Here is an 18546-nt window from a genome sequence, read left to right on the forward strand (position 1 = left end):
AAGTACTCTGAAAATACAGATGCAGCGATTCAGAGACAATGTAGCCACCATTTCATGAGTTCATACATAAATTCTATTTTTATGTAGTATAAAATATTTACTTGTATGGTAGCCTATTTAAGCCTATGTAGAGAACTTCTCCATGTTGGTCCATAAAATTATTTATTAGGTATGTTACATAGTTTTGGAGTCAGTCAATGTATAACTAGACTTTTACATTACTTAACTGTGAAATTCTACATTTTCTTTAGATGCAGATGGATATTCACATAAGCTTTTCTACTACTGTTTATTTCTACAGTTATGTCATCATTGTATCTAAGTCTTTATTTTTATTGTACATTGGGGTTTATTTTTGTTGTACATTGAGATTTTTTTGTGATGTACACACTTAGGCTGGGTTCACACTACCGCAGCTGTCCGCTCCGGTATTTCTGTCGTAAACCCCCGGGGAAACTGGACAGGGGACGGCTTGTTGGAGGTCAGCTTTAAAACCCATTCATTTGAATGAGTCTTTGAAGGAGACCGCCAAGTCTTCATATGCGGCCTCTCTGCCTGGAAACCATTTTTTTGGCACGAACACAAAGTCGTAGATGCAGGATTTTTTGCAAAAAAAAAAAAAGGTTTCCAGGTGGAGAGGCCACATACGGACAATGGCGGTCTCCTTTAAAGACCCATTCAAATTAATGGGTTTTAAAGCTAACCGCCAGTCCCCTGCCTAGATTCCCCAGGGTTTACGACGGAAACCCCGGGGTGGACAGCGGGGGTATTGTGAACCCAACCTAAATGTGAGCATCACTATAGAATCGTATAGAAACATTTCCTTGTTCCAGAAATATGGGGTATTTCACCAACTTACCTTTTGTCCCTTTATACCTGGCAAGCCATATCCGTCAGCACCATCTATACCCTGACAAGTACAAGCATAGTTATATTTAATTAACACAATAAAAGTAATAAGAAAATAACCAATCCATAGAATTGACTAAGATACACTGAGCAGATTTCCAGCCATGGAAATTTCTGCAACAAATCTTCTACATGTGAAGATAAAACAAGTTTCCACCTAAGATTTCATCTGGTTTATGATTGAGTTTTGTAAATGTGATTTTTTTTAATCTAAAATTCTTTACTCTCTTATTTTTATATTCGTGTTATATTGCTAATGAAATACATTTAAGTAATTAGAATTTCAATTTGTTTAACTGAATGAATTGATAGTCTAAATGTTATTCACCTTGTTAAAAATAATTCATAAAACATAAAACCTTACAAAGAATATAATAATTTAATGAAAGTGTAAACTGTGCGTACCGGCAAACCTCTGCGTCCTGGAATTCCAGTGTCACCTTTTTCTCCGGGATCTCCTTGTTCTCCCTTAAAATAGAGCGATAAAAAGTACAGGAATCTTAACAGTTTTCAAAAAAAGCTATTAACATTGTAAAGAAATTTTTTTTGCTCAAAGCCAAATCATAATTTATGGAATGAAAAAAAAATGTCCATCCTAACAAAATAAAATCATGTTTTTGCTTTTATCATATGTAAACATTTTGTTAAGAAAAACGGTACTATTCCGTTATCGGGCCAGCAGCAGCGCATTTCAGCACCAGCTTTCGGGACAGCAGTTCAGTTCAGCAGCGGGAATTACAATGACATCCGAGGACTGCTGGCCCGATGCTTGTGCCCAGTAGCCAGTACATCAATGACCCCCCCTCCATCTCCTCCTCCTTCCAGTGCTGCCCCCCAGCTCTCCTTACATCTACCCCGTACCCTCTCCCCGCCACATGACTAAGCCGATGCTGGCCCGATGATAGAGGCCGTGCTTGTGTGTAGTAGGCAGTACATCGATCGATGCCCTCATCCTCCTCTTCCTTCCAGTGCTGCCCCCCAGCTCTTCTTACATCTGCCCCGTACCCTCTCCCTGTAATAGGCCTCACCGTAAATCTTGAGCAATGAATGCTACTAGATAGCCGCCGGACGCTGCAGAAAGTTTGTCCCTCCGGCTCGCTGTAGCTCACCGTTCCTATAGTCGGCGTGTTTCTTGTCAGGGCCTGGATTGAGCCCCGGTGTCTTTCCTTTCGGTCTCGGTACTAGCGCTGAGGTGAGGCCTAGTCGTGTGGCGGGGAGAGGGTACGGGGAAGATGTAAGGAGAGCTGGGGGGCAGCACTGGCAGGAGGAGAAGGATGGGGGAGGGGGGTCATCGATGTACTGGTTACTGGGCACAAGCATCGGGCCAGCAGTCCTCGGATGTCATTGTAATTCCCGCTGCTGAACTGCTGTCCCGAAAGCTGCTGCTGAACTGCGCTGCTGCTGGCCCGATAACGGAATAGTACCAGAAAAACTTGCAAGTGTGAATAGAAACATAACTTGAAGAATCTGTGGGGAATCGCTCAGGTAGGTGCTTGTAGCAGTGCAGGAAACAGGGATACAGGTACTGGATTGCACACAAGTAAAGGCTTTATTTCACTTGTAGTGCATACACTGCCTATGCAAAGGCACAGAATAAACAAAACAAAATTCTTCTCAGCTGAGAACTAACTTAAACATAAGAAAACTTTTCCCTGACTATACAGCAGACTGGCTACCAGTCTCCCACCTTGGCAACAACAACGGGTGGCACAGTACCTGCTCTGTAGATTTGGTCTGGACAGGTCAGCTCTGTGTGGTGCCACACTCCTAGTCCTCACACACAGACTATATCAGGCCTTGATTAGTCAGCTGACCTCCCTGGTGTGGGTCTTTACCTAACACCCTTTAGCTGCCTGGCTGGGACATACCAGTCTTCCCAGACCACACCCTTCACTCTCTCACAAATCCTACAGATGCAAAGTCTGTAATGGGTCCCTGCTGACCTTTTGCATGCACCTATGTGCCCCCCTCAGGGTCAATGGTCTAGGAGTCAGTGCACACACAGTTTTTTGGTGCTGAGTTTCATGCTGAATCTGCCTCAAAATCAGCCTCCTGATTGGGAGGCTTTTTTTGGAGGCTGATTTTGAGGCGGATTCAGCCTCAAAATCAGTGCCAAAAAACTCCATGTGCACTGACCCTAGGACTGCTACCTCTGCAACCCATACATTTATTTTCCTGAATGGGATCTCTAGAGCTGATGCTAGCTAGCAGAGTCATGTGACCAAATTGTTTTCAAAAGTTACATTTGACTCAGTGGGGCAGATTTCTATAACTGTTTAAAGGGAACCTGTGTATTTTGCCTACAGTAACCAATCAAGGCCCAGGTTTCAATTCACATTATGTATTTGATAGTTTTCTACTAAAAAGCCAGGGCCTCACGGGGCATAAATGTTGCGATTGGCCCATAGGTATAATTGAAACAAAAAGTCTGCAGAAAAATCTTTGTGAACTTTCTGTCTAAAGCGCTGCGGGAAGAACTGCGATGCGTTGCCGCCACAGTTTTTCCCACAGCCCTTTTTTGCTGCAGGACGCCACGTGGGGCCTTACCCTTAGACTGTTTCATAACTTATATTTTCAGAATACACCTACCTTTTGACCTTTGGGTCCAGCATTGCCAGGAACACCAGGAGGACCAACAATACCAGCTGCTCCCTACGAAACAAATAAAAAGTAAAATAACCATTACATTTTCCTATATCTAGTGAAATGAGCGTTAATCGGTTATCAGAATGTTACTGTATACAATATTGTCAGTGTCATGTGTATCTCACACTAGTGGCGGGTAGTTCATTATCTAATCTTCATAGGGAACCAACTGATTTAGTTCGCATCATGAATGAAAGCAATAGAGAGGAGGATATGGGAGGAAGGAGAGATGTATCACAGCTCATCCTGCAGACTGAAACTCATATGTGCGTAGGAGAGGGTCTGTGTGTACCTTTATGTAACTCACATGTTTTTGTGATAAAATCACCATTTTATCAGTCCAGAGTTCCAGTCTACTCTATGCCTAACATGCTAGATTCTGCTGCACTGCTTTTCAACTCTCTTATACACACTGACCATGCGTCTGTACCATTAAACTACTGTAGGTGGCGTTGCTGTGCTCACCCATATGCATCTGATTGAACTAGACCTGCATGATTTATTTTTAGTTCACCAATCACCAGTTCATTCACCTATCTTAGTACATTCAGTTCAGTTAGTTCACAAGTCACATGATACATTCCCTATCAGTCTCCTTGTGACACATAGCTGAGTGCTGCCTGGCATGTTCTAGGTTATACTGTGCATCTGTTTATTCCACTAGGGATTTTCTCATTGTTCTTATTAAAATCTAATTTACTAGATTGTCACCAAATTACTAGACACTTATTCCAGGTTTCAAGGTTGGCAATAAAAATATTATTAAAGGGGTTCTATCAGCAAAATCATGCTCGTCCTCGGGTCCCGTCTAACTCGCGAACTGACATTGCTAAAAAAATGCCATGGGTGCATGCGCAGTTGCCATAGTAGAAGCAGCATGCTACTGCGCATGCGCCCAGGCCATTTTTTTTAGCAATGTCAGTTTGCGAACGCCGGAGGAGGACGGGACCCGAGGACATCGCAGGAAGAGGAGGTATGGATTAAGAAGACAGCGGACCCTGAATGCCCGCCCACCGTGCATGATGGGTAAGTTGATCACATTCTTTTTAGGGTATTATTTTAAAACTGGGGACTGGGGGATAGTTTAATATAACTTTAGCGGTGCCTGAATAGCCTTTTTAAAGGCTATTCACGCGTATGTGGGGCTCTATCAGCATGATTTTGCTGATAGAGCCCCTTTAACTTTGCAGAGTATAACATAGTGCTTCTAATTTGTGGTATAAGAGATTGTCCTAATGATGATCAGACAGATTCAATCTATCTGTTCATTAACTAAACTCATCCAAGCTACTAGTAGTGACTTTGTATAACAGGCGAGATCTATGCTCTTAGCAGTATCCTGAACCATGAAACAATGAACTAAATGAACTAATCCTTTGAAGTAATCTTTATAAAGAACTAGATCACAAGGAACTAATCTCCAAAATCAACTAGATTTCCCATCCCTAATGTATCTCACATAGCCAATGAGAACCCTACTCTGTATGGATAATATGCATCAACACTGAAACTCGGCTCTCCCTAATTTCGGGTGAAACCCAAGTCATGTTTTATGAGATTAAAATGGAGCAGGCTTACTGGGTAGCTACCTATAGGCATCACAGCTTTGTATAGTGGCTTCAGGAGAACTCTGGAAGAGACCTGTTCAGCAAAAGGATCGGAACGAGTTGGGAGGAAACTGGAGACAGCTATGAATTTTTTTTACATTTTTTTTTCTTTATCAATGTCTCGGCTGATTTAAAAGTTAAAAGAGTTGTCCATTTTTGCCTGGACAACCCCTTTAAGAGAAAAAAAAATGAAGGAATATCTAGTGTGCTTATCCCTATATTGATGTATGCTTATGACTTCATGCTAATTCAGCGTGCCAGACATCTTAAGTATCCAAACACTGGATGTTGCATTTAAGTGCCAGTCCCAGATTGTGTATAAATGGCAGACTAGTACCAGCAAAACCTACAGCCTTCCAACTCAATTTAGTATTTGAAAATGTGATTAATGCCACAGCCTGAGCTGGAGGATGATGTAATGTGACGGCTGCCAACATCTTATTCTTCTGTGCTCATAGTGCCAGAGGTAGACAAGTTATACTCTGACACTATATTTTCTAGGAATGCATTGCCTAACAACTCTATATTTTGAATAGGGTGGTCAAGAAGCATAAATTCTGTAAAAAAAAAATAATAAAAAAAAAATATATATATATATATATATATATATATATATATATATATATATATGTCTAAGACATTTATATAGAATATAAAGAATTCCTACACGTGGCCATGGACATATAATCTGCCTGTTCTCTGCCTACATATGCCTCATTGATTTACCAATAGATTAAGTGAATGTTACATACAATAATTTTGGGTGAAAAAGTAGTTGTCTGCTTCTGCCTCTGTCCACTGTATTGTTCCAGCATCCTGAATCAACTGATCAGGGGGGTGCAGGGTGACAAACCTCCACCAATCTAATATTGTTGATTTATTCTAGGGATAGATCATCAATATCAAATGCATGGAAGATACCATTCTCTGTAATGGAAAGGGGGTTAGTCCTAACTGGACAAAGTATCTGAAAGACAACTGAAGATTAAAGATAAGGAACAGATTGATCTGGCCTTAATTGTATTACATGGAGTTTAGATGGCAATGTAATTTGGAAATATAGACCTTACAATATTTTTTTTGTAGTTTACGCTGAACACAGAGCAAGAACATGATAAACACTACTCTATTGTAAGACATACTGAGTTAAAAAAAGAAAAAAAAACGTATGAACAAAGATGCATAATTATCATACAATTTTACAATGGAATAAAACATTAGAAATTGGAATATATGTTTAAACAAACCTGTGGTCCAGGTAGACCTTGCTGGCCTCGTGACCCCGGGGGTCCAGGCAAACCTTTAGGTCCCTAAAATTTATATAGATTTTGTTAAACATGGACATTTATGTAAATATACGTTTTCTGACTTTATTAAATCAACCAAGGTAGATTTTCCATAATCGAGATAAATGGACATGATGTTATCTACTGTCTGTCATATCTGCTACCATTAAACAAAAACTTTCAGGATGTATTTATCAAACAAATGAGTAATAGTTAATATTTATTAGTCATTAATATGATAAACAAATTTTCATAGTTTTTTGTTAATGGCCTCTAAGACAAAATGATTAACAAAATGAATAACCTGTATGCCTTGGATGCCGCCTTCCCCTGGGTAGCCTCGTTCACCAGGAGCTCCTCGCTCACCCTGTAAGTGTAAACAATACAGCCTCTTGTTACCAATACACAAAGCAATAAGATGGAACTTAATTGACCTATATCATAATCAAGTTAGTAGGTTTAGAGCTTATTCACAAAACCAGGTTTTTCATGTTCTAAACATCATTGAATAATAGAAGTATGAGTCCGTTTTTAGCAGTCATCTAAGTGGATGGTCATTTCAATGATGGCCTTTACAAGTGAACCCACTGACTTCACTGACAAATTCGGGTCAATAATGTGGGAACCTTTGCAGGCGTATGGAGACTTACAAGCCATTTTTGCTCCACTGGTGGATTATGGGAAATATATGCAAATCTGTTTTCCAGGATGTAATTAGGAAAACAGGGCGTCTGTTCGCCTTCTGTTAGGACAGCCCACTTAAGTCATGCATGATGTTAATGGGGCTGTCCTAAGAGACAGCGTATAGAGGCACTGTTTTCCTAATTACATTCTGCCAAATTTGGGACATGTCAGTTTTTCTTCAGACCAATTTCACGGTACATTAAATATCAGACATGTGAATAGATTTTTATGGTTGGTAAAATGGCCATGTGATGGATAAGTAATGTCATGCAGCCATTTTTCACTTTAGTCCTAAATATGCAGTTATTTAAAGATGCACTCAATGTAACTAAATAATCCACACAGTTGTATTATCTGAACCAGAGGATTAGAGCATGGAATCAATTAAAACATAAGAAATAAAAAAAGGTAGAAAATAAATTAAATATATTTAATAAATATATGAAATATGTATCCGCTATTTGCTTTGAATTTACTGCATATACTTTTTTATTTTAATTTGTGTTTATTCTACTTTTTCTTTACCAACTTTTACTTTCAAACTGTTACTTTCATTTATTTGTGTTATTGTTCTTTATCCCCTTATGGGATTTTATTTCTGAGCTTTTAACCTTACAACATACTCTAAATACAGTAAAACCTCCTCCTTTGAGATGACACCATCTTAAAAACTGATTTTTTCAGTAACCAATTTTCCTCCAATTATGCTCTATGGAAGTTACCTCACTATAAGCAGACCACCCTTTATCCAAGCAAAGACCATTTTTTGAGAATATTTTTCAGTGGTAAACTCTTTGAAAAAAAACCACACATTTGACAATGTGAGATCAATACGGGTGCAATTCTGTGCTTCAATAAGCAAGAGCAAGTGACTTGCAAGGGACACCAATGAGAAAAGTTGCCAAGATTACACTGGAGCAAAGAGGCCATACCATAGTTAATACAATTTGCAACTGAAGTTCCCAGCATACATTCCAACAGTCCCAATTTTGTAAGGACAATCTTTGGAACTAGGCTACAAAAGGGATAGATTTCTTGTATATCCCATACCAATGTGTGCATTCTTGAGGTGTTTTCAAATTAAGATTTTGGCCTATGAAAATCAGGAACAATTGTAAAAGTTAGCAGAATACGGAAGTATGAAAAGGGGAGTCATATTGGGGTCTAGAAATAAAAGGGGAGCCATGCTAGGAACTAGGAATAAGAGGAAGAGTCCTGCTGGGGTCCAAGATGGATACCATATTGAGGACCATGTTTAAAAGGAATACCATACTGGAAACCAGGACTGAGAGGGGAATCATGCTAACCAGCACGATTTAGAAGGATATCACGCTGGGGACCAAGAATGAGAGGGGAACCATGCTAAGGAATGACAAGAGGTACTTTGCCATGCTGAGGACCAAGAATGATTAGGCCATCAAACTAGGAAATGTACTGGTTACCATGGGAGTAAGAAAGATTTGACCTCCCTACATTTATGTGTGTGGCTTGGAGAGACTTCTGCACAGTGCCATGGTTGTTCTATTAGTGCTAGGCTAGGCCTGAAACTATGTAATACACTGATGTAATACCTGGTCCTGAGTAATGTGCTGAACCATAATGTTTGGGGGTTTGGAGGGGCTTTACATGTGTTCTGACTCAGATAGATATTTTATCCTATATTCCCTATACTGTTTTCTTGGAGGGGACCACTCTTTTGAAAGTCAATTTTTTTGTGCAAATTTTGGTGGTCATGTCAAAAAAGGTTTCACTGTATTACACTTAATATATCACATGGACGGGAACAGAGCTTTAGTGATCCAAGACAGCAACTATACAACATATGGAGTTACGCAGCGCCACTGCTGCAGCTCCCGCTATCCACTGATGGGGTGTTGATTATCAGGCCTGATACTAATTAATATTGATGACCTATAGAATAGGTCACCAATATTTAAATTCTGAAGAACTCAGTTAAATTATTTTAACTTGTTGCAAATCTATATTACAAATATGTTTCTTAAGAATTTTGACACTTTCTTCTTTTGCCATCTAGCATCTGTTTGAAAAGCATCAAAATAAATTAGAACTGATATTCCACACATCTCCCTTCCTTTCCAGCATCTTGGCTTTAGAGCTCCAGAGGGACACATGTTTGCCAGCAGACATTAGACTACTTGGCTGTGAATTATGAGAATGCTGAGATGCTTTGAACCTTCAATGTGCTGAAGCAGCACAAACGTCTTCAAACTTAGGCCAAATGAAGCAAAATAAAACATTGAATAAATATATTTTTTATAAACGCACTTCAAGATCAATACATTATGAATGTAATAATAATATCACCGATATTAATGTTAGACAGATGATGAAAGTACTACATGTAGTCATTTTATTAAGAGTGACAGCGGGTAAAGTAATTGTCAAGGTTACATATGCCATAGGCACTCACCTTTACTCCAGGAGGTCCTCTACGGCCCTGTGGACCCTTTGTAGAAAATCATGGAAAGTTAATGTCATTAAGCATTTCTGGTCATAAAACCTAAGAGATTAAGTGGCTTAATATATCTTTTATTTTTCCAGGGCATGAAGCACATGGCCAGAGTACGCTGTTGCAGTTTTCCCAAGCACAAACACTTATTAATTTATTACACTTTCCAATGGTATTTTTCCATATTTGGGTTATAACATAAAATACTGTACAAACACAAGTACATGCAGGAAATCCCTAGTGCCAATCTCTGGCAGTGTCATATAGGCAAATGCTATGTATCCAATGCAGTAAAAGTTTTTTCAATGTCCAATAAATTATTATTTTTTTCATATTGGAGTTTTACAGCTTTTTATCTGGAGTCTAATAAATATTGGTTTGTAAAATCTAATGGACCTAAATACACAGTCTATGACTGTAAGAAGAAAGCCCCACAAAGTGCAGCTTTACCAGCGTCTAGAGAAGTATAGCCCCTGTTCTGGCCAACAGTGCATATCAGTCATCCATATTTAAGGTATTGCTATATGTGGCTTAGCACCAACGACATGCAAAGTGGGTTGGGACAAGGAATAGGCTGAGTAGACTGCCAATTTTAAGGGGAGGAGGATACAGTTTCTGAATAATTTGTAAGAAAACCAATCAGTGTTTCCTAGTACAAATAAGGACATTACATTTAAGGGCGGATTCATACGATGGGGTATATTCTTTATAACACTCAGCACACTATCTGAAGTCTTAGGTTCAAATCTAGCCAAGTATAACTTCTGGGAGGAGTTTTTATGCCCCCCCCATGTGTGAGAATAAGATACTCCTAGCTATGTATTTTACAATTATGTATTTGGCCTTGTCAAGTTATTACATGGCAAGGCTTCTCATACCTAGGATGCTGTGTGTGCTTGTTAACAAAACCAGTTTAAATGTGGGAATATGCTTTGTCGTCTCTTCAATCACAACCTTTTGTTGTTTCCTACCCAACATCATTAGCATACCTGTGCTAACCTCATTATCCCAGCATGGGGCCTTCCTGGAGTTGTACACTGAAAAATCTCTGAATACACATCACCCAGACCAGTTGTCTCTGAGTCAGACTTCAAAGGAGATATGGTTTTCTGAAAATATTTTCCTAGGGGGACATGCCACAATTGCACCAGTAAATTCCTCGGGTATGCCAGGTGAACCTGAACACTCCAAGTCCAAACTCGCTAGTGTTGAGAGCTGGGGAAATATCCAGGCACTGAACTCATTACCCAAAGGGGATTGGGGTGTCTTGGTGTCCTTGGTGTCTATACAATGGGAACCTCACTACGAATCCCATCTTACCACTATCTTGACCCTATGGTCATCTGGTGAGGAAATATGACTGTTCTTAGTTATTTGGTTTCAAGGATGGAGGGTTGGACTATCTCCTTAATGACATCACAGCGGCTTGGTAAGGCAGTATCCTTCACACCATGTTTGCGTGGGTGTCCTTTCCAATCTTTAGATTGTGTGTCCTATATGGGACAGGAACCACAATATAAAGCTTTGTGGCATATGATGGCACTATATAACTAAATAAATAAATCTATTGGGAACTCTGAAAAACAAGGGGTCACACAGATGCAAACTGGCTGTAACTATTAAAAAAAACATATAAATAACATAAGAAAAATAGAAATAAAAACATAAATAAGAATTTTACTTCTGGGCCATTATCCCCAGGTTCCCCTTCAGGACCATCCGTTCCTGGTTCACCCTATAAAAAAAAGAGTCAAAAATATACATGAAATGAAGTATATAAACCTATAGCTATATTTTATATTGTTCTATATTAATTAATGTCAGCGGTGTATCAGAGTTTTCACAGCCATATTTAATACATATTGTGAGACTACCAAGCTAAAATATGGAAAAAACTTAAACCCAGTAAGTACAGATAAAAATAAAAGATTCCATATTTTTAAGGTCTCTTTCAACTACTATATCACAAATATAATATTAATATACACAACAGAAAAAGATACATATTTGAGTTATTAATACATTATAAATAAAAAAGATATCTAACATGAATAATATGTATGTGATAAATATTAAACAGTTGGGTTTCCTGAAATATTTTAAGCAAACGCAGAGGTGCAGATAACTCTGAGACTCCACCATGAACCATCTACTTTTTGAGACATTTTCCAAAAAAGAGCCTGACGAAGGTGTTTTTGTCAAATACAAGCATACATGTTTTATACCAGGGTCCCACGTGGCGTAAACACTGCGGAAAAAAACACAGCGTTTTACGGTCCCTGAAATCAGTCTAAAGATTCACCAGATTTTTAATTCAGCATCAACCACCGTGATAAATCTGGTATATTTTCAGACTGCCTACTTCCGTTTGCAAATTCTGACTATTAGTAAATATGGCCCAGGATAATAAGGAAAAATACTAAAACTATGCATTTTACGTACCTGTCTTCCGAGGTTCCCTTTCTGTCCTTTTGGACCGGGAATATTACTGTTGATTCCGGGTTCACCCTAAAAAGAAGTTACATGTTATACAACATAGACACAGTTAGATGTATGTATGCATTTCTATTTATTGTGCTGTATGCTGAAAAGCTCTATATTTTATATCATTTGACGTGGAATTATCTTCACAATTTGCAAAGCGAATCAGTAACTCTGTAATATTTATTGCCAAAGTTGGGAGGTCTCTCTTACAACCACAGACTGGGAGAACTGGGCGTCTTCCTTTTGGAAAAAAAAAGGTTGAGGTTTGGCCTTATTTATATGTATAAATATACAGATGTATCAAAGTTTAATGGGAATCTGAAAAAATTGTTGCAGTATGATGAATCTTTATATGTAATGTATAGGCAAGTGAAACATCAAGTTGGAAGAGGTAGATCCAATGACAGCATTCAGAAATGCTCTAGATGTTTTGTAACAACAGATGTTATGGAGGGTTACAATAAATCTGGCAATGAATGAAGGAGAGTTGATCTAGGGAAATAGTCCAATTGCTGTGAACTGCTGTTACAAACAGGATTTGTGTTTTACCTTCCTCTAAGTTAAACAGCTGCAGTAGGTTGGATGATGGTTGAATTTTATGGGCTTGTCTCTTTTTTAAGCTAAATAACTGTTGCTTTTACTCAAAAATAGAATACAATTTATATTCTCTGTATTCTATTTAGACATAGTGAAATAGGTAATATAGCCAATAATTCTTAAACAACATCCATCATCAAACATGAATGTATTTAATACTACTTAGATACTTAACATTAAAATTCATTGATAATGAGATAACAGCTTGTATTTTATTATTATTATTAATTATTATTATTATTATTATTATTATTATTATTATTATTATTGCACCTAAGATTCCATTAATCAGTTAAAAACCACAGATGACGGGCCCCATAACAGACACCCAACAGATCCCATTCTAGTCAATGGGGTCCTTCACTTTCTTTTTGTGTCTATCATATGATGGATCTGCCCCATCAGGTTTCCCTTTTTCTGTTCGTATAAAAGATCAGTTGTGAACACGGTCTTATTTTTACTAGACCTATTATCAGTGGGAAAAAAAAGACGTCTGAATGTCCACATGGGAGAAAATGCAGAATCTATAATACAGATGTGTCCAGACTTAACTGATCCATTTGTGTTAATTTGTGACAAAATCAGATTGCTTTTAGAAAAGCTGCTCAGCTTCTGATATATATCGACACAGCAAATTAAGGAAGGACACATCTGTACATGGCAAGTTATATGCTTATAATGAATTGTTCTATTTGCATTACTTACAGGGTCACCTCTAAGACCGGGTTCCCCACGTTCACCTGCTTCCCCACGGGGACCACTCCTGCCCTAGTATCAATAGGAAGAAAACTTTTTTTTAGCTTTTCATGGTTACAGTACATAGCATAGATTTGCAATATTGACTCCTGGTGAAATTTGTGATAAAATGGGATACAATATTCAGTATAATAATACATTGTTAAAGAGATGTTATTGTTGTTGTATCTATTGTCAGTTTTGTGATACTATTTACATCCTCTATTTCTTTTATGCTTTTCTAATATCAAAAACAGTACACATCCTTGGCAACATTTTGTTGAATTTTTTTAATTGCATAGTCTATGAAATATAATTCATTGCAATAATTTTCTCTTTTAGTAGTGTATTCAGTTAGATCCCTGAGAGCAGAATTTTGAGGATTCTGGCAGCTGGCCTTTCCTGAATCTGTTTTACAAGATATATACGTCCATTGATGAGGAATGTGTATACAGCAGAATGCGTGCATCCTATAGTATGTCCAGGAAGACAGTCACTGTAAACAGATACAAGATGATGTACAGTAGTGCCACAACCAATGATGTAAAAGGGGATTCATATTCATGAACATGGATTCACTTGCTTAAAACATGTAAACACATAAACACACTGTATCATGCATATTAGGAAACTCTAAACAGAGAGAAAGGCCCTACTCAGGACCCTGAACTATTAGCAAGAATCCGTCACCACAAGGGACTCGCAGTGCATTACATGGACAGATTGTTGATTTTAATATGACCATGTTCCCCTGGGTATAAAACTGCTGCTGCTAAGTCCAACCCTATGTTACATTAATCTACGTACCCTTGGTCCTTGACTACCAGTTTCCCCTGGTAAACCAGGATCTCCACGGTTTCCCTAGAAAAGATTTAAAAAAAAAAGTACTGGTAAGTATTAATAGATAAAGATTTTAAAAAATTAAAACGTGTCTTTCTAGATACACAAAAGTGGTTTAAAATAATTTATTCATTTTGCTACCTGGACAATGCAACAATAAAATATAAATTATTAAAAAAACAAAGAAAAACAACAACATATTATATCTGCATATTCTTGAAAGTAGACAGTAATTGGTACAAGACAGTATTTCATGGGGAGGAAGAGACTCCAAGCATCATATATAGCAATCATGCTAGGAGCCCATAAAGCCCATTCTAAATGCAGCTCGCACAAGTACCAAGTTTCATGGCCAAGAATTGGTCAAGTATAGAAGACCTTATGCCTATGTCTGCATGCACAGTACCATACCATAATTATAATTCCACAATCTATATGCCTGAAAACATCATGACACGTCATGAGGTTAATGGAAGACCCCGCTAGGGGAAGAGAGTGACTGAATGACAAACTGATTATCTTCTCACTCTTTAGTAGGGTTAAAGATTTCTGAATGTGCCAACCAACACATATCCTGTTATTCATAAGAGGGATGATAACATGAGAAAAGGTTCTTGTATCACACCTGTGGGGTCAGGGGGATATCATCACTCCTTGGGGAGAGACCACCATATAGGTGTGTGGAGATTTATTAAGCTTTTAACACTCCACTTTGCAAGGGACCATGGGAAGAATATGCAAATCTGTCTTCCATGATGTAATTAGGAAGTCAGGTGCCTCAGTGTTGCAAACCAATAGAGGGCGCTCACTGGAATGGGCAAGCCTGTCTTCCCTGATGTAATTAGGAAAACAGAATCTCAGTGATATAGCCCAATAAAGTGACCTGTGGGGTCACTGAAAGACTTTGCAAAGGTAGAGATGAGAGTAACATACTATCTTGACTTGCAACCTCACATCCAATTTTGACCTTTCAGATGAGAACACTTTTTCCATCCCCATATGACAGATTGGTTTTGCCATAACAAATCAGGGATGCTTAAATCATAAGTCCAATAGTGCATCCGCATTGGGGCCATATTTTAGCTTAGGCCCCCTCAGCCGCACTGCATTAAGCAGGACAGTTCCTCATTTTGGGTGCTGTTCCTCTGTTCTTGGTTGCAGACAGTGATTTCAAGTCTATCTGAATCCTTAGGACACAGACACAGGTTGATTACTTTAGTTATAGCTATCAGCTACATGCTACATCATTCATCCGTCGTCAGCTTATATCTGTGGCAGGGAAGTACAATAAGCGCCAAGCCACAGACTTCATTACAGTTGAGCCAGGAGGTCTGTAGGAACAGAGTTAGGTGATTATTCTTTTTCTTTAGTTTGTATAACATTGGTGGTTGAGGGGGCAGGGGGTCTTATGTGAGGCTTGTTAAGGGGAAATAAAATTATGGGGGGGTCCATTTACAAAAAGTTTAATCGGCTTCTTACTTATTAAAATGGCCTTGAAAAAAATTGTATTTCTTTGGAACCATTTTGGAGCACACGTAGTGCTTTGAGCTTTTATTATTTTGTTGTAATTGCTATTCTTTTAGGCTGCATTCAACTTTTTGATCACTTTTTTACTCATTGTTTTAACAGTAACATAAAAGCAATTTTGCTTTGGTTTTTATTTTTTATGGCTTAAACAGGTAGGCTTTCCTGGAAGAAGCAGCACGACTCTCTCCAGCTAACAATAGAGTTCCCCGCTGAAACTAACTGCTCAGGAACGGACAGGGTTGGAGGAAAATTGCAACAGAATACCAGTAAGTAGATCAGCACCAATTGAAGGATGTAAAGAGTAGTAGTTGATGGAGGGTCTTCTTTAAACTTGTTTGTACAATTATTATTAGTGTCACTAGAGGACTTGTACATGTGATCACTTGAATAATACTATGTAATACTTCTGTAATGTACATGTCAGTTTTGCACTGACATCCTGGGCTTTATACCCCATCTGTAATAATCGTCCATACATGGCAGAGCCTAAGACCACAGGCAGGCCTACACCCTTTAAACATGTTTAAGGGGAGCAAAGAGCTAGCAGAGGGAACCAACTTTACATGCCATAGTAGTTATTGACCATGGCATGTAAATGGTTAAACTGCTGCAGATCGGAGTTTTCATTTCCCGCCAGTTGTGGCAGAAACTTAGCTTTATGTTTCAGACATGTCCTACCACACAACCATTATGATGAATACATCCATCATTGAGCGTTAACTTCCCATCGCTTATGAGACTGGGTTAACACCAGCGTTTGGTCTCCGTTATCAGGTGTCCGTCTTCTGCAGACAGAAAACAGAAACCTGTCAGACTGTGTCCAGCCGTGAGCGCCGGTTAGCGTTTTGGGCTCTTCACGGAAAAAACATTTTTTTAAAAATCCTGCATGTCTGACTTTGTGTCCGCTTAAAAAAAACGGTTTCGCCGCAGAGAGCCCAAATCGCTCACTGGCGCTCACAGCCAGACACTTTTCAAACCCATGAAAATGCCTGCAGGTTTCTGTTTCCTGCACAGTTTCGGGCAGGAAACAGAAACCTGCATAACGGAGACCCTGGGTGTAGATGTAAACAAACCCTGATGCATATACTCATCATGGATTGGTAAGGGAAAACAAAAGTGTTTTTGAAAGGGGGGCAACTAGGTGGCTCAGTGGTTAGCACTGCAGCCTTGCAGTGCTGGAGTCCTGGGTTCGAATCCCACCAGGAACAACATCTGCAAGGAGTTTGTATGTTCTCCCCGTGTTTGCGTGGATTTCCTCCCATTCTACAAAGACATACTGATGGGAAAAAAAGTACATTGTGATCCCTATATGGGGCTCATAGTCTACATTAAAAAAAAAAAGTGTTTCTAAAGGGAAGGAACACGGTCTGAGTCATTGCACTGGTAAACGGCTTAATGGAATTCTGAAAATCTGCATTTTACCTGTTCGCCCACCACACCATCAATACCATGATCCCCATCATCTCCCTACAAAAAAATAAATCAGAATTAAATGAAAAAGAAGATTCAGGTCATAAATGAAAATAATCATTTCTCACAGTGTAAACATTCAATCCGAATATAATATTTGTGTTATTTTATTTTACATTAATTATACACCTGTATTTTAAAACTCTCTTCTTCCATATATGAATTTATAGCAGAAAGATAGATGAACCCCCCCAACCAATCCCACGAACAGGGGTGTTTCACTCCATTCAGAATGTATAGGTGGATACAGAAAGCTCTATCCATTTCAATGAGAGTGCCAGGATTGGCCGAGTGCTGAACTTTTTCTATTTCTGACACCCCCATGGTGCAGAATGGTGCAAAAGCTCACATTGTACGGTGCAAGAGCTCACATTCTACAGCCACTGCGACATTCTAAACCGGATTCTCAAGAGAGGTGGGAATTCCAGCAGTTGGACCCTCACCAAACCGCAATTTATCCTCTATCCTATTTATAGGACATACATAATTTCCATAACATAATCTTTTTAAAGTAAGCATGCATCATTAAATATCATACAAGTCAATTGCCTTTTGGCTACTAAATTTAAACATTGCAATCTAATTTTTCTGACAGTAGAAAACTTACTCGATCTCCTCGAAAGCCTCTTCCACCCTGAAAAGAATCAAAATAGATTGTTTAGGATACTATACAAAGTGAGGGATCTTACAAACTGAATTAATGGATGTACTCAGTATACAGTATATTTTATCATTTCAATAACCACTAACAAATAACTAGACTTCATCAAAACATTGTTTAATTATAACAACCTTTGGGGAAAAAAAAGTCCAATACAAACAGAAGCGATTAACACCTACTAAGAAACCATTGCCTGCATATGTTATGTATCATTCATCCTGGCATATACTGTATATAAGTGTGAACTTGCCTTTAGTCCTCTCTGCCCTTGACAGCCACTTTCTCCACGAGTCCCATTTAATCCACGCAGACCTCTTTCACCCTAAAAAAAATATTCAAACAAAAAATTTTACATTTTTTATTTTCTATTTTTTATTTCTAGAAATAGGCCACTGCTATAAAGTAATGATTATTTGTTCATTACAGTTCATGTTATAATATACATTTAAAAGTCTAGTCCAAGATTAAATCCTTAGTATAGGACATCAATGTCAGGATGTTGAGGGATGTCCAACACCTACCACCCCCAATGAACAGCTTCCAGGGCAGCCAGAAATACACAGTGTATGGGGTCAGAAGCAGACAGCTCTGTACACTGTATATCTGTCATGTAACATTATTACAGCTCAG

The 18546-nt window shown here is 38.5% G+C and overlaps 1 protein-coding gene across 1 annotated transcript in view; it reads right to left on the reverse strand.

The window, feature by feature from the left end:
- LOC142200740 (collagen alpha-4(VI) chain-like) overlaps positions 1-18546 on the reverse strand; it is a 149722-nt gene that overhangs the window by 62885 nt on the left and 68291 nt on the right. The window contains exons 16-28 of the mRNA XM_075271308.1: positions 18167-18238; positions 17863-17889; positions 17208-17252; positions 14226-14279; positions 13389-13451; positions 12045-12110; positions 11284-11337; positions 9564-9599; positions 6753-6815; positions 6410-6472; positions 3499-3561; positions 1315-1377; positions 860-910 (exon numbers count right to left, since the gene is read on the reverse strand). Coding sequence (XP_075127409.1) covers positions 860-910; positions 1315-1377; positions 3499-3561; positions 6410-6472; positions 6753-6815; positions 9564-9599; positions 11284-11337; positions 12045-12110; positions 13389-13451; positions 14226-14279; positions 17208-17252; positions 17863-17889; positions 18167-18238 — 720 coding nt within the window. The remainder of the gene's footprint in view (positions 1-859; positions 911-1314; positions 1378-3498; positions 3562-6409; positions 6473-6752; positions 6816-9563; positions 9600-11283; positions 11338-12044; positions 12111-13388; positions 13452-14225; positions 14280-17207; positions 17253-17862; positions 17890-18166; positions 18239-18546) is intronic.

Source organism: Leptodactylus fuscus, chromosome 4 (genome assembly GCF_031893055.1).
Source record: "Leptodactylus fuscus isolate aLepFus1 chromosome 4, aLepFus1.hap2, whole genome shotgun sequence".
In the NCBI taxonomy this organism is placed as follows: domain Eukaryota; kingdom Metazoa; phylum Chordata; class Amphibia; order Anura; family Leptodactylidae; genus Leptodactylus; species Leptodactylus fuscus.